The sequence below is a fragment of the Corvus hawaiiensis genome, chromosome 8 (genome assembly GCF_020740725.1).
Source record: "Corvus hawaiiensis isolate bCorHaw1 chromosome 8, bCorHaw1.pri.cur, whole genome shotgun sequence".
Taxonomy (NCBI): Eukaryota; Metazoa; Chordata; class Aves; order Passeriformes; family Corvidae; genus Corvus; species Corvus hawaiiensis.
This window is the reverse complement of record NC_063220.1, coordinates 32,441,587-32,459,907: the sequence shown is the minus strand read 5'-3', so window position 1 is coordinate 32,459,907 and position 18,321 is coordinate 32,441,587. Positions and strand designations below refer to the sequence as shown.

The window sequence follows — 18,321 nt, the reverse complement described above, 5'->3', positions numbered from 1 at the left end:
AGAGGTAAGTGCACACTGCCGTGTTGTACGGCGGAGGTAAGCTGCACACCGCCATTTTGTTGTACGGCAGAGGTAAGTGCACACTGCTGTGTTGTATGGCGGAGGTCAGCTGCACACCACCATTTTGTTGTACGGCAGAGGTAAGTGCGTGCCGCCATTTTGTGAAAAGCACAAGTCCCATGCGCAGTCTCGTAACTGCAGTAACCAGGGAGCCATGGGGTTTGCTGCTGCATAAAAGGATTTTGCGTAAAAGCAGGCAACCGAGAGGTTATCCCTTTTGCCATGTCTGCTGCACTGGCATCTGCGTTTGGTATTTCGGCTGGTTTGCGATATATTACAAATCCCTTCTGTTCTGTTTGAGCTTTAGCTCCCGCCATCTGAGAAGGCGGCAGGGCCCCCTCCGCCTCCTGTTTGGCTTGCATAGGCTGCGCAAGATTTTTGTTGCTGTTAAGACACTGCTATTAACTCGGTTTTCTGCTCTATTTGATTTCTGCTTGCTATAACTTCGTACACAACTCCGCAAATGGGAAGAAGCTTAGAAGCGGGACCATTTCCAAGAGTGGCTGTGTTATATAGTCTAAGATGTATAGAGTGCCGGAGATGCAGTGTAAAAAGAGAGTTTGGGTCAGCATTTGGAAACTGCTCATTGACCCAAAATACAAGGTCTTTGAATTGTTCTTTTGGGACAGCTATAGCGTGTTCTTTTACCATAGATTCTAGCTTATTAAGTGCGTCTCTCTGCGATTTTGACATAACATGTCCCATTCTGAACCAAGGATTAACCCTGAAGAATATAATTCATACCTGACTTTGGCGTCAGAAGTTCTCCTCAGTACCCTCTGTTCCAAACTGTCCAGCAGTTCGATTCTGGTTCCTTTCACCAGCCACTAGGGATGTCCGAGCTCCTTTTTCCCTGGGGAATAGTCCTTTTCCAGCTCTGAGCTGCCTTTTTTTCTTTTTCCTTTTCCTTTTTTCTGTGTTTCTTCAGGGAGGTACAAACTCTGAGTTCTCACACAGGACACCAGTTACTAAATTTTCTTGTTCCTTTCTTCTTTGTTTCTGTTTCGTGAGCTTTTTTACTCAGAGTTCAGATTAAAACGCAGGAGACGCAGAGTTGTTCTTTGGACTCAGATGTTTATTATTTCTCATCTATGGTACAGCTGCACGGAATGTGCCTCTAAGTTAACAAGGTGGAAATGGCCCCCAAGTTCTACTTTCCAAGGTCTTTTAAAGCCCAAATTATCCAATTATGGAATGCCAACTGATGTATTTTTACTTATAATCCAATAACCATTCATGTTCTGCACTGCGGGTTTTTTGAACCAAAACCAGATCACCCAGGCTTGTGAAGAAGGAAGAAGAAAGAAGAAGAACTAACCTACACCCAAAACTCTCCATCTTGTTACATATATATTATTATATTCCAGAATCCTAAATTCTCTGAACCCAGGGTTCCAACAATGTAGTACAAAGAAAATGCATTTCAGTCTATCTCTAAGACTGTTGTTTGTCATAATGCAAAGTAGATATTTTTATTCTGAAAGTCTGAAAGTGGTTTCCTCTTTGCATTTTAAAGCCAGGTACTTGTTCCTCTTTAGTGAACTTGCAGTGAAGTAAACTTTCTGTACCTTCATGAGGGCTTAGAAATTACTAGAAGAGTTGGTGAGAGAGTATATCCACAGTGAAGGAGAGTACAGATGCATAGTGGGCATCTGTAGTTAAATGCTGGGATATTACAAAAGGATATTATGATCTTTAATTTAATCCTTCATTATTTACACAGTGTGAGAAATCTTAAAACACTGATATTCAGCTGAAGCCAGATATTTCCATAATCAACTGAATTGTCTAATTGTCTAACTGAACTCTCTCACTACAAGCCAGTAGTTCAGGTTAAGGGCACAATCTGTAGTACTGTGGCAAGAAGAGAGGTGGTTTTCTAATCCTGAGAGTTAGAATTTTGTTTTAGCTGCCATATTAGAGGGGGTATCTTTAAATCTTTCATACAACATACTTAATAGAAGCACAACATGTTGTAACTATCGTACCCTGTTGTTGAAACCAAACTGCAAGTTAATGATACTTTTCACAGGCCGTAACAGTAAAGAAGGAGTTTTTGGAAATATTTTGATATTTGGTTCTGCATACAATCACAAACTTGTGTGGTATTTAGAAGATGGATTACTGAGCCATTAGCAGTCTAGCAATATGATCAGATATCCATATTAATAAACATCTGTCCCAGCGGTATAGCAGATGTGCTAGGTGCATATATAACAAAAAATGTACATTTTTTTATGAGTACTTTGTTCTTTTTTTTACTACAAAATGTTTTAACTACATTATAGATCATGCCATTAGTTTCAGTTTGCAACACTGAAAATCTTTTTTTTTTATAAAGAAAACCAAATGGTGTGAGGACAGTTTTCTGAGAAGTTCTGAAATACAATTCTGCTGGTGGAATGAACTAATTTTGAAAGGTGAACTTTATTGTCTTCCATTACCAGCTTTGAGCTTATCATTACATGTTTGGGGCAGGATTTTGGTTCTGATGGTCCTGGCTTGGTTCCTCTCTAGGTTCAGTAGCCCCCTGAATTCCAGTTGCTGTTGAGTTTATAAGGAATGGCATGCAGAGGGCTCAGCTTTGTGGCTCCCCTTGGGAAGTGTCCCAGTCTGGCTAAAATTGCCATTGTTTTCTGAAGATTAAACTTGAAAACCTGATAAATGCAGATAGAGTAGTAGTATAAGATACAGTAGTTTAACTACCAGAAAATTGACTCCATAACCCCAAAAAATTATTTCATTCCCATGTTATACATCCTAAATGTCATCCAGTATAAAATGCATTTATCACAGTTGCAAAATCTTTTATAATTGTGGTTTTTTTCCTTGCATAACACAAGGTGGGCCCTCTGAAAGGCAGTTTTGCAGTAATGTTATTACATTACTTTTGCCAAATACATCTTTTTGAGCAAAAATGTCAGTGGTTTACTGGTAGCCCAGGTGAGGTTTTTAATTTTGGGATTAACTTGTATTTCACCGGGGTTTTTTTTAGAAGACTGATTCCTTTGTTGTGACATTCTGGGTAGTTAAAATTGTAGTTATACCACTGGGAGGTCTTGCTCATTCAAGTAGAGTTTAGAAGCTGTTAATGAATAGCTTGTGAGCATAAGTGTTGGGAAATATGGTGGTTAATAGCCCATGTTCACAGCAGAAGGAGCTGGCAGTGGCACTGAGATGGCCCTGCTGGCCTTGAGTACAGGGTGTTACAGGGGTTAAAGGCTTGGGGAAGAGGCACCTGGCAGAGTCAGCGTTCCAGAGCCGTGACAAACCCTGCAGCCCTGAGTATTGCAAACGGGAAGGGCTGCCATGAAAGAGGGAAGGGACTGTGCTGAGTCTCAGCTCAGAGAATCTAAGGGATGTCTCAGGGAAGCAAAGAGGGGTTTGCAGAGGCTCCCTGCACAGAGCTTCAGGTGCCTGGGACAGATGTGGCCATAGCATGGCCTCCCTCCTAACCCTGATATTACTGCTGTTCAGCAGGTTTGTCAGTCCTCCCAGTTTTCTGCTGTATCTAGGAATACAAGTTTCTTTTTCCCTAAAATGACTGCGTCGGAAGACCTGTGGGTAAAGGAACCTATCAGACCTCTGCTTCACATGGGAAGATACTTTTTGTTGTCAGTTCTTGCAGAGGTGTCCCTAGTGACTGCAGGCATGGCAGTTCAATAACCTTGATTGAAAGGTAAAATGGTTTGGGCTTTCACGATTAAATGCCTTGGAGACATGACCAGTGTGCAGCCTTGAGCCTTAAGAATACCCCCTTCCCCCCAGGTAATCCAAACAGCACAACTTTTTGGACCGTTTTGGGGGTTCTGAGATCTGGATGAGGTTTTTTTAATTACTGTGGTTGAAGAGATAGTCAATGGACATGAGAAAATTTGAGCTAAGAAGGGTTCAGAATTAAAACTGAGTTGTTGATACAGCTCTCAGCAGCTGTGTTCACACACCCGGCACTCTGTGCGTGTGTCCCAGAGTTTCCAGTTTGCTTGGCTGGTACTGAAATCTAGATATAGGATCTTTACTTGCAAGGTGGTCTCCATGGCACGAGTTGCTCCACAAGGTGTGTTACTCTCTTGCCACAAAACAGATGTGGTGGTTAATGATACGAACTGTGACATCTGAGAGCAAACTGAAAATAATTACCTTCCTTTGCAGTTTCTCCTGTCAGCTGATCTGTGGGATTGTGGTCACTTGGGTTAGGGGAAAAACCAGATCAAAAGTGTAAGCTCCAGAATAGACAGCTTGATCGTAGAGCACATACAAATGCACAGTTACAGCTCTTTGGGTGTATGCAACAGCTGGCACTGTGACCCTGCATTATTCAACCAGAGGTCTCCTGCTGTGACTCTTGTTCATGGCAGTCGTTCTGTCTCTGGAGTTCATGAAAAAAAGCTCTCTGAACTCAGAGTTTGGGTTTTTCAATGTTTATTTTTCGATAATCAGTTTACTGTCCGCTTTGTTTGCTGTTGAAAAATTTAAAAATCTATTAGAAGTCAGTTCTTCACAGTATCTATGTTTTCTTTTGCTACCATCCATTTTTTTTCCATGGGTAAGTAAAGTGCACTATTGTATTTTAATCTGGGTTTGTGATGATGTAATTAAGATTCTTTACAACTCCTTGCCCAGAGGGTAGTTGGCACCTTCAGCCTTTAGCTTGAACTTTCAGAATTCCGATGTTTATTTATGCATCTGCCAGAATACCTAATGGTCTTCAAGTAGCTTGTGGTTTTAAGTGCATGGATCTATTTTGTATTAGTTTATTTTCCACACCCAGAAATGTTCATACCTGCTCGAGGCCTCGGGGAAAGTGCTTTCTGCTCATTCATATATGCCATTAAATAAGTGAGGTCAGATCCTACCATGGGCTCCATCCCTGCTTTGTTCTCACAGTGACAGTTTGATGTCTCATAGAATGTGCTGCTCTGCTCATTTTAATTGCACGTCTTGTCCCTTGTGGCCATTTGCACCCATGAACCAATGGATGGCCTTGGAACAGTGGCCTTAAGTGCAGGGGCGGCCGAGGACAGCGCCGTTGCATCTCTGTAGCCGGGGGGATCTGCGAGTTTGGTTCCTGAGCAGCAGTGCAGAGATAGGCACAGGCTGCAGGGGCTGTGTGGGACCACGGGCCAGCTGAGGGACACAGGGATGTCCTGGGAGGTCTCACAGTCCACATGAGGATGCTGCTGGGAGGGCACTGGCACTGGAGAGCCCAGAGACTGGTTTAGAGAGGTGATTTCCCCCAAGAGCATGGCCCTGGGCCAGGCTCCTGCAACTCAGTTTTAATGCTCAGTTCATGAGTGTCTGTACTCTGATGGGAAATTTCAAAAGGTAAGGTCTGCCATTAATGTAACTTTTTTTAATGACACAATTAAATGAGGAATAAATACCATAAAAAAATGATAGTACAGAGGTCATAAAGCCATGAAGTCTACCTTTTGGGATTCACTGAGTTTAAGTTGCTCAACAGGCCTTGCTGAACAAGCCTTGCTGTGAGGCATGCTCTGTGAAAGGATAAGGAAGTACTCTGGGTGTAGATGTGGCTGGACTCTTTCAAAGAAAAGACATTTAATAATGATTTTCAGAGCAATCTGTTTGCTTTCTCTCATTGGAGAACTGAAAAGATAAACTTCGAAAAGCAAAGAAAATGTTTCATTATTTAAAGGTTACATCATAGCAAGAGGATTTTAGAAGGCAATATTGACTTGCTTAAGAGGCATTGCTCTATTTTTGCCCTGTACTGCTCACACTCCTATTTTGTTTCATTACTACCCCTCCCATGGCGTTTTTCTCCTTCCAGGCTCTTAAGACTTGCTTTTTCTAGAGCATGTTATATAACTCCTGTTGAAAATTCAGCACATGGCCCACAGGACTGGGAAACATATGGGCCTCTCTGCAGAGGGATTCCTTAGAGCTGACTGGGCTGTAGTTTACCTCTGTGCTTTGGGAGGGTGCAGATGTGCAGCTGCAGTTGGGCACATTTGAGACATCCTGCACACAGCCAAACACCTCCGTGCATGCCTGCTGTGCCAGCTTTCCCAGGAGACAGCCGGGAGTGCCCCTGCAGCCAGGCTGGCAGTGCCCAGGGATACCAGGGGCAGTCCTGGCCTGCTGGGCAAGGATGAGCCTTGACATGTCCTTTGCATTGTCCCCTCCCTGCCCAGCCCAGCTCAGAGTGCAGGGGAGCCATGCATTCAGAGCCTAATGTATGCCTCCAATTTTAATGTTCCTTGTTCAGAAGCCAGTCGCTTCTGCTCAGAGACAGAGTGCCGAAATTCCTGAAGCAGTCTGTGAGGCTCTTGGATGGTTTCCTGTATTAGGGAGGTTGAAATCTCCAGATGATTTCTGTTCATGACAAAAAAATGGGAGAAAGGGGATTGATGAGGCAAATAGCAGAGAATTTTCCTGCCATCACTGAAACAGCAACTGTGGGTATGTAACATAGTGATTAAAATGACAGGCAGCAAATTAAAGCCCATGACTGGTAAAGTCTGCTGACTGTAGTGACTGAAAATGAAAGTGTGCTTTGAAAAGCTGGACTTGGAAGCAGAAAGAGATGGAGAAACATCTGAGTGAGGGTGAGAATAAAAAGAGATGAGAGACATACAGTTGATGCCTGGCTGAGATGGCAGAACACTTGAGATGTTGTGGTGTTCCCTCACTTTGCACTAATGGTGTTTGTGTATGGCTGTGAGAAACAGATCACAAGGGAATCTGGGGAGATATTTCTGGTGGCACGGGAAAAAGTGTCTGGGGAGTAGAAACTGGGGAAAACAGTTTCTACACCTGTAAATAGTTTCCTCTGGAACTAAACTTGAGTTTCATGGATGCCATCTGCCTACCAAAGGCATAATCAAACTTACCCCGGTGTGCTATCTTGTACAAACCATTGCTTTTATTTTAATTAATCCCTTTGTAACAAACTAGTACCAAACACAGAAGTATTTCTATTTTTATATGCACTTACAGAGCTGGAGATCTAAGACATGCCATACTTTGACTTGTGCACACAGATGGACACCCTTGGATGTTTGGAATTCTCTTGCAATCTTTGATAAAATGCATCATCAAAGTCCAGTTTATACCCAGCTGAGAGCAGCTTCCTCTCATTCCACTGTTTTTATCACTACAGGCTTTTAACATTCTTTTTTGGTTTTTTTTTAGTTCAGTGTAAAATCCGCTGACAAAATAGTTCAGCAGCAACGATGAGCTTTGTGAAGTGTTTTTCATCTTTAGATCACAATGAGAATTTAATCATGCTTTTTTAATATATAGGTAAAAGTATTATGTGGTGTTTTATTTGTTTATTTAATATATGTACCTCCTGCAGCTGGCCTCAATTGGATAGAAACTGCACATTTTCATTAACACATTTCATCAGGGTTGCAAGAGAATTGCAGATATCTTAGAGAAGATTTGGAGTTGGGGATTTAGAAGTGAAGGGAAAGGGTGGCTGTGTGTGTGCACAAGTGTCAGTGTGGGAAGATCCCACCATTCTTCGATTTTCATCTCTATAAATAGCGTATGTAAACATCCAGACACTGCTGTGTTTGGTTGCTGCACACATAAATATTCAGTGCATCAGAGTCAGACCTGTACAAACATACCCCTTTAATGCTTTGCTTCCCACATTCTGTTGTTGCTGTGATGAGTTTTGTCAGAATTGTGATTTAACAACTTTTAGTCAGAATTTCAGCTGCTTTTCTGCCTCCCAGGCTGCAGGTACAGCTCCTCTCCTGACATACCTTCCTCTGTTCCCACCTGACTGCTGCTTTGTGTTCTCTCCCATATTATTTTGAGATGCAGTTCCAAATTGTGAAGTCTTTAATAGGTAACATTATTATTAGCAACTACTCAAGTAATATCAGCATTTTTCCCTCTGAATTATATCAGGATTTCTCAGTTCCACAACTGATACGATCAGGATGGTAGAGCAGTGCTCTGCTGTATGGGACTACATTCTGAAGCAGGAATTCCTTTCTGTTTTTATGCTCTTTAAAACTAGGGACCAGAAGTACCTCTAGTGACAGTTGTTTTGCAGTGCTCACCTCTGACCCTGCAGCTCAGTGCCTGGATTTCTCTAACAAAGTTTATTCAGCTGACAAAATAGAGTATGGGAGCTTAGAAATAAGCCTGTTTTGTCCTTGCCATGTTTAAATAGCTGTATTGAGATTTCATTTATCCAAGCAGAGAGGAAGAAAACTCAGATTTCATTAGGAAAAGGTCCCTTCTGTGTTTATGTATCCTCAAATACATTGTCCAAGCACTGCTACAGATGAAGTACATTGTGTTTGTCATGGTGCAGTCCTGCTGTCTGTTACAGGTGAGAGATGGCCGGCTTTGGGAAAAGCATGGGGAGGTCAGGAGTAGACACTGTCATGGGAGGACCTGAGGGCTGTAGCAGATGGAGAGCCAGAAGCAGCTGGGGTGGAGAGGCAGGGCTACAAATGGTACTGTAGGGTCTTCCAGGTGCTTTGTGAAATTACCACAGCACTCAGTTTTTCCTCAGAAACCACAAGTGATTGGGGTTTTAGTGAAATTCAGGGAATTTTGGACGTGGCTCTCAGAATTGAAATTGCTAGTCACTGAAGGTCTTTGAAAAATCTGCTTCTGTATTGTATGAAATGCTGAGAAAATTTTTGGTTGCTGTAGTTTGGTCTTGGGTTGCACAATACAGAAAGTAAGAGCAACAAAAACAAATGACTGGATGCCTCATAAAGCAAAGCTTTCTAAGTAAGAGCTTGGCCTCATTTTGTAGAGATGGTGAAAGCATGGGGGACTTGGGGAGAGAAGGATGACCCAGATAGAAAACTACCAATGTAAGATCAACAATGAGTATCTAAGTTGTATTGATGTAAAAAAAATGCTGCCAATAACAGTAATTTTCAATTCCCATTTCACTGCCACGGTGGTGTAAAGCCTTCAACTAATCCCATGGATTTTTGCACTGGCCTTCATTTTCAATGTTTCTTTGGCCAGAGTTGCATTATCATTCTGTCTTGGAGAAGGGGAACATATGGAAGTACAGCTCCCAGGAACTGGGTGGCCACTATGACAGGACAGATGCCTGTGGGACAGGATGTGCCACAGTTGACACTGGATGGGATGTCACTGGCGCTGCACCTTGTTCTGTGTGAGTGCCACAAGTTCCCTGTGCACAGCACCAGCGACTGCCACTGAACAGGAGGAGCCTTAGTGCCTATTCCACTGGAATAGCTGAAGCTTAAGAAGCAAACCCAAACCTAATCTATTCTGTTGGCAGTCTTCTCTTTCCTAAATGAAATCTTACGTCTTTCTATGAATTCTCCTAGAGAGACCTCATTACTATATGTAGTGGTTTGGTCCAAAATACTAATTACTGTTTATTGTCTGTGAGATAAGAATTAGGAGAAACGCAAAGCAGGCACCAAACTTGAAAGAATATAAAGAAGTTTATTAACAGACCTAAAAGAAGGGAAAAAAATTATACCGCACCTTTAGAACTCTCCTCCTCCCCCCACCTTCCTCGCTTCTCCCACTGACAATGTAAAAAGACAACCCTTCAGATGTTCAGTCTGTTACCACTTCCATAATAACCTTGTTCAGTCCATTTAGAAAGAGAAGTCTCTTCTTGCTCGTGCTATGAAAACATTATCACAACGAGACAGCCGCCCACTTCCAAATATTGTTCAGTCCATTTAGGAAGAGGAGTCTCTCTGCTCGCATGTGAGTCCCTTCCCCCAACTTCCAGCTTTTCCCACAACTGCTTTCGAGGGTCCACTCTTGAAGTTTTTTGGGGTACAATTTTAAGGTTGAGCCGTTCAGAAACAAAAGTTCTCTTCACCCATCTCTGGGAGCATTTCATCTCTAAGAACAGAGGCCCTTCTCCTTCCCTGGGAGCAAAGGGTCCTCCTCATCTTCATCTCTAGGACTATCTCTGGGAGCATCTCTAGGAACTGAGGTTTTCTCCTTTCCTGTGTGGAGCCAAAGTCCTCATCTGGTCCATCTCTCCCTGTCCAAACTTCTCATGCAATTACAGCTGCGTCAGCATCTGCCTATCTCAGCGCAGGTGCTTTTACTTATGAGCTGAACACTCCACCCCCCCATATCTTCATGAAATTACAGCGGGATACTCTGATATATCATAGCTTCACAACAGAATTTCAGCTTTAAGCATCTCCTCTTTCTCTTCCCTCACGTTTTCAGCTCTTCACAGCAATAAAAGGGTTAATCTCACCTTGGCCTTGCAGCTGGAATGTGGCTTATCGAAGTGGACACGGGGGAGAGCCGAGCCGCTCCGGCTGCCCACAGCAAGGCAGTGGGGGGGGGGGGGGTGGGGCACGGGTGGAACAGGGAGGCCATCGGCTCCAGGATGGCCGTGGCCTGGCCCGGGCCTGGCCGGGCCCACTGGCCCCCACATGGGCCCCGCAGCCACCTGTCCCAGCACCAGAAACGAGAGAGAGAGAGAGCTGTGGGGGTTTGTCTGTTCTTAAGTGTGGATCACAGAGGCAGTCACAACTTGAAGTGGCTTAAAGAATTGTCCATATTCAAACTGGCCGCTGATAGGCTCTATCAGGTCATGGGGGGAAGCTGTAAGAACCCCTTTGCAAGAACATCCCTTCTGGGACTATGCTAGCTAACCCATGACACTATAAAAAAGAGCAGATTGTTTATTTCTTCTCTGTATTCGCCACTTTCCCATTACCTTTTCTTCTGCAGCAAGTGCTGATTCCTGATGAATTTGTGATCCACTAAAACTCAGTGCCTCTCACTGTCCTGCTGTGTAGGGACTGACTCTCCATGTTTATCTCTGGGTTTGATTTTCCTACATGAGGGCGCATGTATTTTTTTTCATTGCATCTACTTTTTCTTCCTGTTTTTCTCAGGTAATTCTTAATTCCAGCTCTGGCCTCCTAGCCTATTTCCTTCTTCTTCCACATCAGTATCAAATGTAAGTTCATTAGGCATTCTCTGTATTCCCTTCATTCAAGTCATGAATAAAGAACTGAGCAGCTTGGACAGCAAGGCAGGTCCCAGAGAAACCAGGTTCCTTCTCTTTTGCTCTCCACTGTGACAGTGGCCCTTTGATAACCAGTCCATCTTGGAGTGTGCTCTTCCAAGTTTGGCATCTCCTTAGCAATGACTTAATCTATTTTCCATGTATTGTATAGGCAGTTCATGAAAATGCAACAGGAGAAGGTTTCAGAACCCTGCCTGAAGATACATGGTATTTACAGCTTCTAATCTTTCCAGAAGCCATAAAAGCTTATTTTCTGTTAGTCTGACAATATTTATGCTTGAAAAATCATGTGGGCTGTTACTCATCTCTGTTATATTCTGCATGCTCCCTGTTTGATTGCAAATTGATAGGATTTATTTGCCCTCAGCAAACACCATTTGAAACTGACAAGCAAACAGGGCAGCTGCTCTGCTGGCATTGCTGCCAAGAGGTTCAGAAGGGCAGGGTCAGGGGCTGGCTTCTGCACAGTCAGAAAGGTACCAACCCAGTTCAAACCAGTATTACCCAGAACAGTGTGTGCAACACTCCTTCACAAAATACTCAGGTTGGGTTTGTGCGTATCACCCCACTCTTGCAGTACAAAGCCTGTGCTTTTGGACCTCCTCTCCCTTATTCCTCTTGGAGGAAGATGCAGACCTCATGTCTTAACAGTGCAGGAGGGCAGAAAGGAAAAGAAACTCCAGTATTAACCCCATTTTCACTTCCAGAAATACAGAACAGACAGATACATATATAAGCTGTGTTCACACTGCCTGAAACTTCACTGTCCCATTCCTGGGTCCATAGAATCCAGATATTTTTCTGAGTCTTAAATTCCTTTACTTACAAAAAGTATTTCTACCTACAAAATGCTATTTATTACATTAAGTTTATGGTTTTTTATGTCATGCCTTTTAATGTTTTTTTTCACACTGCCCTTTTCTCATCTGGCTACACTTTCATTTGTATTACATTTATTTTGTTAAGAAATAGACCTGCTTCAGCCATTGCACCTGTAAATGTTGCGTGGGGGCTTGGCCTTCAGTTTTGCCACCATTAAGAGTTCTCTTCTCCTGATTTCCAAACCTGTAAACCCAGACAGGGACAGAAGATGTGTGAAACTAAAATCCTCCTTGCTCTTGTGTGTACAGCTATAACGAACTGGCAGAGGTCAGCTCTGGGATTCACCTGTACAATCTCCAATTACCTTTTCCCCACATGGATTTCCTGAGAAGCTCTGCTGCCTCCTGTTTGTGTAGGTGTAACTGATAGGGATGTGCAGCCTGGTGTAATAAAATGGATTTTTGTTTATAGCCATGATTCTAAAAAGCGTAATTTTTCATCCTTGAACACCAAGCCCTTCACAGATTTAATCTAAAACTATGTACATTCAGCTGGGAGGGGCAGGCAAAGTGATCTGCAGGAAAAAGATTCACTCAGTTAAGTTTAGAGCATTTGTAATGAGTGAGGTGTGAATCCTGCTTCCTTATCCCCGCTCCCAGGACTGCACACAATCACTGGCTTAATAAAAGAAAAAGCAAACTTCAGAAACAGCTCGTGGAATAGAGATCAGAATGTGTGACTGGAATCCAGATTTCCTACCATGCCAGTACTCAAACGTTTTGCAGGGCAGCAGTGGGAGGCAGAAGAAAGGAGAAACACACAGTGTGTTTGGGGAAGAACTGCAGGAGGTACAAATGGTACCTCAGAATGTGGTGACAACTGAATTAACTAACTACAACAGTGTCTATAAAAGGTAATTATTATTTATAGGAGTATCTTTCTGTGAGTAAGGTAATGGCTGTGCCTTCTACAACTGCACAGCATTGTAAGTAATGCACTTTCCTCAGGACATGTTACTTCATGTGCCTTGAAGTAACACTTTTGTCTCTTGGATGGGAGCTGTGACCTTCTTCACCTCAGGAAACATCCTGGTCCACTCCTACCACCACGGAGCCCTCCCTTGCCAGCAGTTGGCCTCCTCCGGCCCTAACAGTGCTCCAGACTGGGGCTGCTCAGGTGGACACTGGCCTGGGTTTGGCTGGGATTGCCAGACCTGATCCTTTGCTGAGCTCAGGTTGGAGTAGCAGAGAGATGCACTGCTGGGTTTGGAGTTGTGCCTCCTCTGCAGTGCCCCTGGAAAACCTGCAGTTACAGTGGGAGCTGTCAGGACCTACAAACTAGGCAATAATGGCATAGAATGGTCAGAGCCTGGAGCTCAGGACTGGAGAGTGGCTGTGGCCACTGGGGTTGTGTGTTGGAGCTGCCGGTGAAGCTTTCAGCTCCTGCCATGGAGCACTGTGAAATGTGGCTGTGTGTTGGGGGTGTGAGGTGGGAGTTGTGCAGCCACTGCTCAGTGCAGCCCCTCTGGCTGTTTCTGCAGCCCCTCTGGCTGTTTCTGCTGCACACCAGGTACAGAGCATCTGCTAAGGGGAGCACAGCATGTAGGGGGAAGCCACCGGCTTTGCTTGCAGACAGAAGACTTTCTCTTCCTGGAAAAGGTGATGGCAAAGACTTTCTGGACTTGAAGTAGAAGTTTCCATTACTGTAAGAATCATGAGTATCATTGCTTTTCAGAGTGAACTTCCAGTGTGAAACAGAAGGTAATGCCCCATGGCCATGTCTGCTAATTGCTGTGGTTAAGTTTAGGCAGACAGGGATGGAGTTGCTCTCGGTTTGTCCTGGCTTGGAGCAAGAATGATTAGATTTGAGAGGCTTCGGGCTCTCTTTCACAATTACCCCAAACCCTTGGTGTTGTACTAATTAACACAGTCCAACTTCTTTCCTCCTATGATTGACCTTTCAAGAAACATTGAGGTGAAGTTTTGGGTTTTTTTCTCCTGTACCTTTGTGGAGATACTCCAAACTGCTTTCTTTGTACATAATCCATTTTCTGCCTTGTTACACTTACCTGGATGTCTCTCTCTATATTATTTATGGCCTATTTCCAGTTTTGTTGTTGGATAGAGCAGGTGATTTGAGCTCTAGTAACAATCCATCATTACCTTTGGGAGATATAATTGCTTGTAAATACAGTACTTTGTCTCTCCTTTGTTTTTCATAGCCTTCAATGTGTTCTCAGCTTGCTCAGCCTGTAAGGCTTTATGCTTGGAAATAGTGAGGTATGAGGAAAACAGATGTATTAGATCTTCCATGGAATGAATCCAGAGTCTACTGTTGTAGGTTATGAACTCTGTGAAGTCACTGGGGAAGAACTTCTTCAGTAACTGACTGTGTGAGCTGAAGTTTGGCCTTAAATGTTAGAGACTGGAAGCAGGGAAAAAATAGTAAGACTAAAGCTGACTTGAAAAAAATGTTTTTAAAAAATTCCATGGTTTCCATAGCAGAGAAATTAGAATTTCTTTAGGGGAGAAGGTGGAAAACTCCACAATGAAGAAATTTTGTGATGTTATTGACCAGCAGATGGTACTTGGCAGAAAAGTTTTTTTATATTTGTTTCTTTAACAGCTGTAGGTGCATGAGCTACTGCATGCAGGTCTGCACTATCCACCATAATTTGGGATGCTTCAGCATGTGGTGGAGGAGGATCAGGGACTCAGTCTGTAGGAAGAAAGGGATGCTATTACAATGATACAAAGAGAGACCTAAGTGAAATATCTGGAAAAGCGTTCCAGAGAGTGAGATGGATAGCTCAGGGAAACAGCCTTCAAGCAAAGTGTTTTCTCATACTTGAAACTTGCCAGAAAAAAATGCAAGTGCATATAAAACTGGTGGGGAGCTGCACAGTGGCTGGGGAAAACAACCTAGATGATTTAATAGACTTCTTGTGTCTCTAACATCTGGATTCAGGGAGTTAATCTGAGTTAGTGGCATTCTGAATCTGCTGATTTGGTGCTAAATCAGGAAAAGTGGGAATTCACGAAGTGCACAGCTGCACTGCTAGCATTAGAAGGCAGCGTGCATTGAAACTGGTAGTAATTCACGAAAACCCATGAAACTTCATTGTTAGGTTTCCAACAATAAAATCATTGGACTGAAGAGCCCTCAGCAGAGGATGGAAATGATCCCACCCTCAGAACAGATGCCTGTCTGGTCTTGTCCACTGGCAGTGGTGGCACAGCCACATGGCTGCTCTGCACCTCCCTGAGACTGCTCTTCCAGAAGGTGGGCTTGGAACCACCTCCCCAGCAACCACATCATCTCCGTGTGTCCCACAGCCTCTCCTGCTCACAATTCCTCCTTTGTCCCACTCCAAACCTCCAGACTGTTGTGCGAGTAAACCCTTCTGTCTCTCCGTATGTTTGACATGTAATCATCCTTTTTGCACAGCCTTCCGTTGTGTCTAAGCTTTCTTCATGGAAACCCCCACAGACCCTGCAGCTGCAGTCTTACCAAAACAGGGAAAGTGGCAGCAAAGCTTTGTTTAGGATATTACCTGTATGTGAACCTCGGTGTGGTATCTGCTGTTTTCTCAGCAGCTCTGCCTCAGGGACTCCTGTTCACACTGACCCACTGAAATAACCCCTCTGGCTTTGTACAGAAATACTATAGAGACGCTCTCTTCCTAAGCAGTAGATTACTTACATCCAAATTTACTGTTTGCAGTTGAACTAGCATCCTGTTTCAGTTTTTTTGGTTTTTCTCTCTGTTTCTTCCCTTTGGCTGGTGATTCAGCATATCTGGTGTACTTTCCCAAGTATTCTTTCCAAAGTACTCAGAATTTCCCAACATCATAAACTGGGACTAGTGGCTCATGATGCCATACCCCAAGGCAGCTAAGCCTGTGCTTTGTCAGAGGCTTTGGATTTTATATGAAGGTAAAAAAAGCAGCACAGGTAGTTCTTGGTTGTGTTTGTACCTACACCATGATGTGCTGGGGTTTCAGCACTTTTTAATACAAAGCCGCAGCATTCCTAACTATTTAACATTTACTTCAAGACTGAGCTGTGGCTGGCTGCTCAGAAGCATCACACTCCATGTTTCTTAGGGACTGTAGTGGAGAACTTGAACCATTGGTGCAGTAGATGCCAAGCGGAGCAGAAGTCTCCAGAACAGTCATTGCTGAGTGTCCCTCTAGCGGTTCTCATGGTGGCTGTGTTTGTGGTGAAAAGTAATACTTCATTTTCATCTTTCTGAAGTAATTTTTTTGGGGTGGAATTGCTTCATTCTCATTAGATCTCTGATGGTACAAGAAAATGGCTAGTTTAATTAACTAACTTACCCTCAAAATACTAAGCTAGCTTCAAATGTCAGCAAAGCTGCTGATGATACAAGAGTTACCTTAGCAGAAATGGCTTGAACTGTTGCTGCCATCTCTCCTTTCCTGGCCATTTTAATGCTGGGTTGTGTTCCCCTTTGGTATTGCTTGGCTGGTGCCTGAGTTGGACCTTCCCAGGAAGGTACTGGGCTGCTGGCAGTTTGTGGAGCCCCTAAAGGATGTGCTGTGGATGCCTGACAAGCCTCTGGCCTTTGAGCTGCTGCAGTGCAAATAGCAATGAACCAGTGGCCTGGAATGGTGGGAAGAGTCAGTATGCACTCGTAAGAATTGGGTTGTACAACTAAGGATTCAAAGGGGAAAGACCAGGAAAGGCAAATGAAGGGTATGAGTGAGGGTTCGAGTACTGATTCCTAGCTACAGGGGATTGCGTTTGCAAGTTCATTCCCCACATACACTGTTACTTTTATACACTGATCAATCTGCCAAGGAGGTTTGACATAACAAAAAGGTGCCTTTCTGTAGAAAAATCATGTGTAAAATATCTGATTCTAGGTTGTTCCAAATGTGGGCTTCCAGACTTGAGAACTAGGAACTGTAATTATTAAAGTATGCTTTCCCCCAAGGAGTTCTTTGCTAAGCAGTGTGATTAATCAAGAAGAGATTAAACATTACCTGCCATGTTGTGTTGTCATCACTATCATTTCCTGACTGCACTGTTTGTACAGGTCCATACTATAATATTTTTAGGCTAAATGAGTTTTTTACTGGAATGTTCTTCATACATGAAACCATACTGACTTTGAGGAAAAGGGTCTTCTCATTTGAAAAATGAGTCACATTAATTTTTTTCATGTTGTCTACTTCCTTTGTCTAGTGCAGAACTTGGAAATTGATTTGGGGCCTTCAGGAATTAAATGCATAATAAAACTAAAAGTATTCGTGTCAAAGAAGTTGGAAGGCAAAGCTGAGTTCAGGAGCATTGCTCACTTTATACATACATGAAGTACAATTAAATGTCAATTTTAGTTTTGCTGAAGTGTTTCAGCACTAAGGAGGCTGAGGCTCAAGCAAATGTGAAAAAAATGGCTGTCATATTTCCTGCCTTAAATATTCACATTTTACTTCTTAGTTCCTAGAAACGTTCTCCTGTAATTACAGCAGCTTTTTGGGCTTGGGAGGGGAGCATACAGAGTAAGAGGCTGACTTTTTGGCAGACTGTTCACAGGAACTTGACTGTTTTCCTAGATTGAAATTCTGAAATTGTTTGGGAAGTATTTTTCAGATATGGCATATCTGTGTTCTGAGTGGCGTGTGCAAGTTGATTTGCAGCCCTGTTCATACATCTCATACAATGATGTTCATACATCACTGGTGCTTGGGTACACCAACTGAATTTTAAAAAACCCCAACCAAACCAACCCCACTATTTTTCTGAGCAGCTATCCATAATGACACCACACTGAGCTGAACTTCCTTTGAACATATTACTAGAAAATTCATGGAAGGGAAAGGAACTTCATGTAACCCTGGGAAAAGCAAACTGCTTGAGAAACTTCTTAAAATCAGGATTTGGCATGGGTTGTGCTTTCAGTATGGAGAAACTGTGGGACATCTTTCTGGTACTTCTGCATCATCCCGTTGATGCCAAACAATACAAATTTGTGGGACATGCAAAATGGTTGGGGGGGGGGGTGGATTTAATTTCTGTCACCTGAGTATGGATTTGTTTAATTGAGTTGTTCAGCACCTAGTTTGCATGGCTGTGATTCATTCTCAGTTTGTGTTTCCTCTGCAGGGGGAGAGGCCCACTGAAGCACACATCTGATGTCATCAACGCAGCCAAGATGATCTCGGAGTCGGGCTCACGCATGGACGTCCTGGCACGGCTCATCGCTGACCAGGCGAGTTACTGATGGAGCACTGTGGGAACTCTGTCCCTGTCAGCCACACACACCTGACACCTCCCAAGGTCACTTACAGGAGTGCCTGTGGCACTTCTAGAGCTGCCTGTCGTCCTGTTCCCCTCTTCTGAGGCACCACATATACAGATCTTGTCTGAGTCTCTGTGAGGATTCTCTTCTCCATTTGTATCAGTGGTCTGTTTGTGTAC

At 43.4% G+C, this 18,321-nt stretch overlaps 1 protein-coding gene across 2 annotated transcripts in view; it reads left to right on the top strand.

The window, feature by feature from the left end:
- Positions 1-18,321, top strand: part of CTNNA3 (catenin alpha 3) — a 437,555-nt gene that overhangs the window by 396,300 nt on the left and 22,934 nt on the right. For both annotated transcript variants that reach the window (XM_048310542.1, XM_048310541.1), the window contains exon 16: positions 18,007-18,112. In XM_048310542.1, the coding sequence (XP_048166499.1) occupies positions 18,007-18,112 (106 nt within the window). The remainder of the gene's footprint in view (positions 1-18,006; positions 18,113-18,321) is intronic.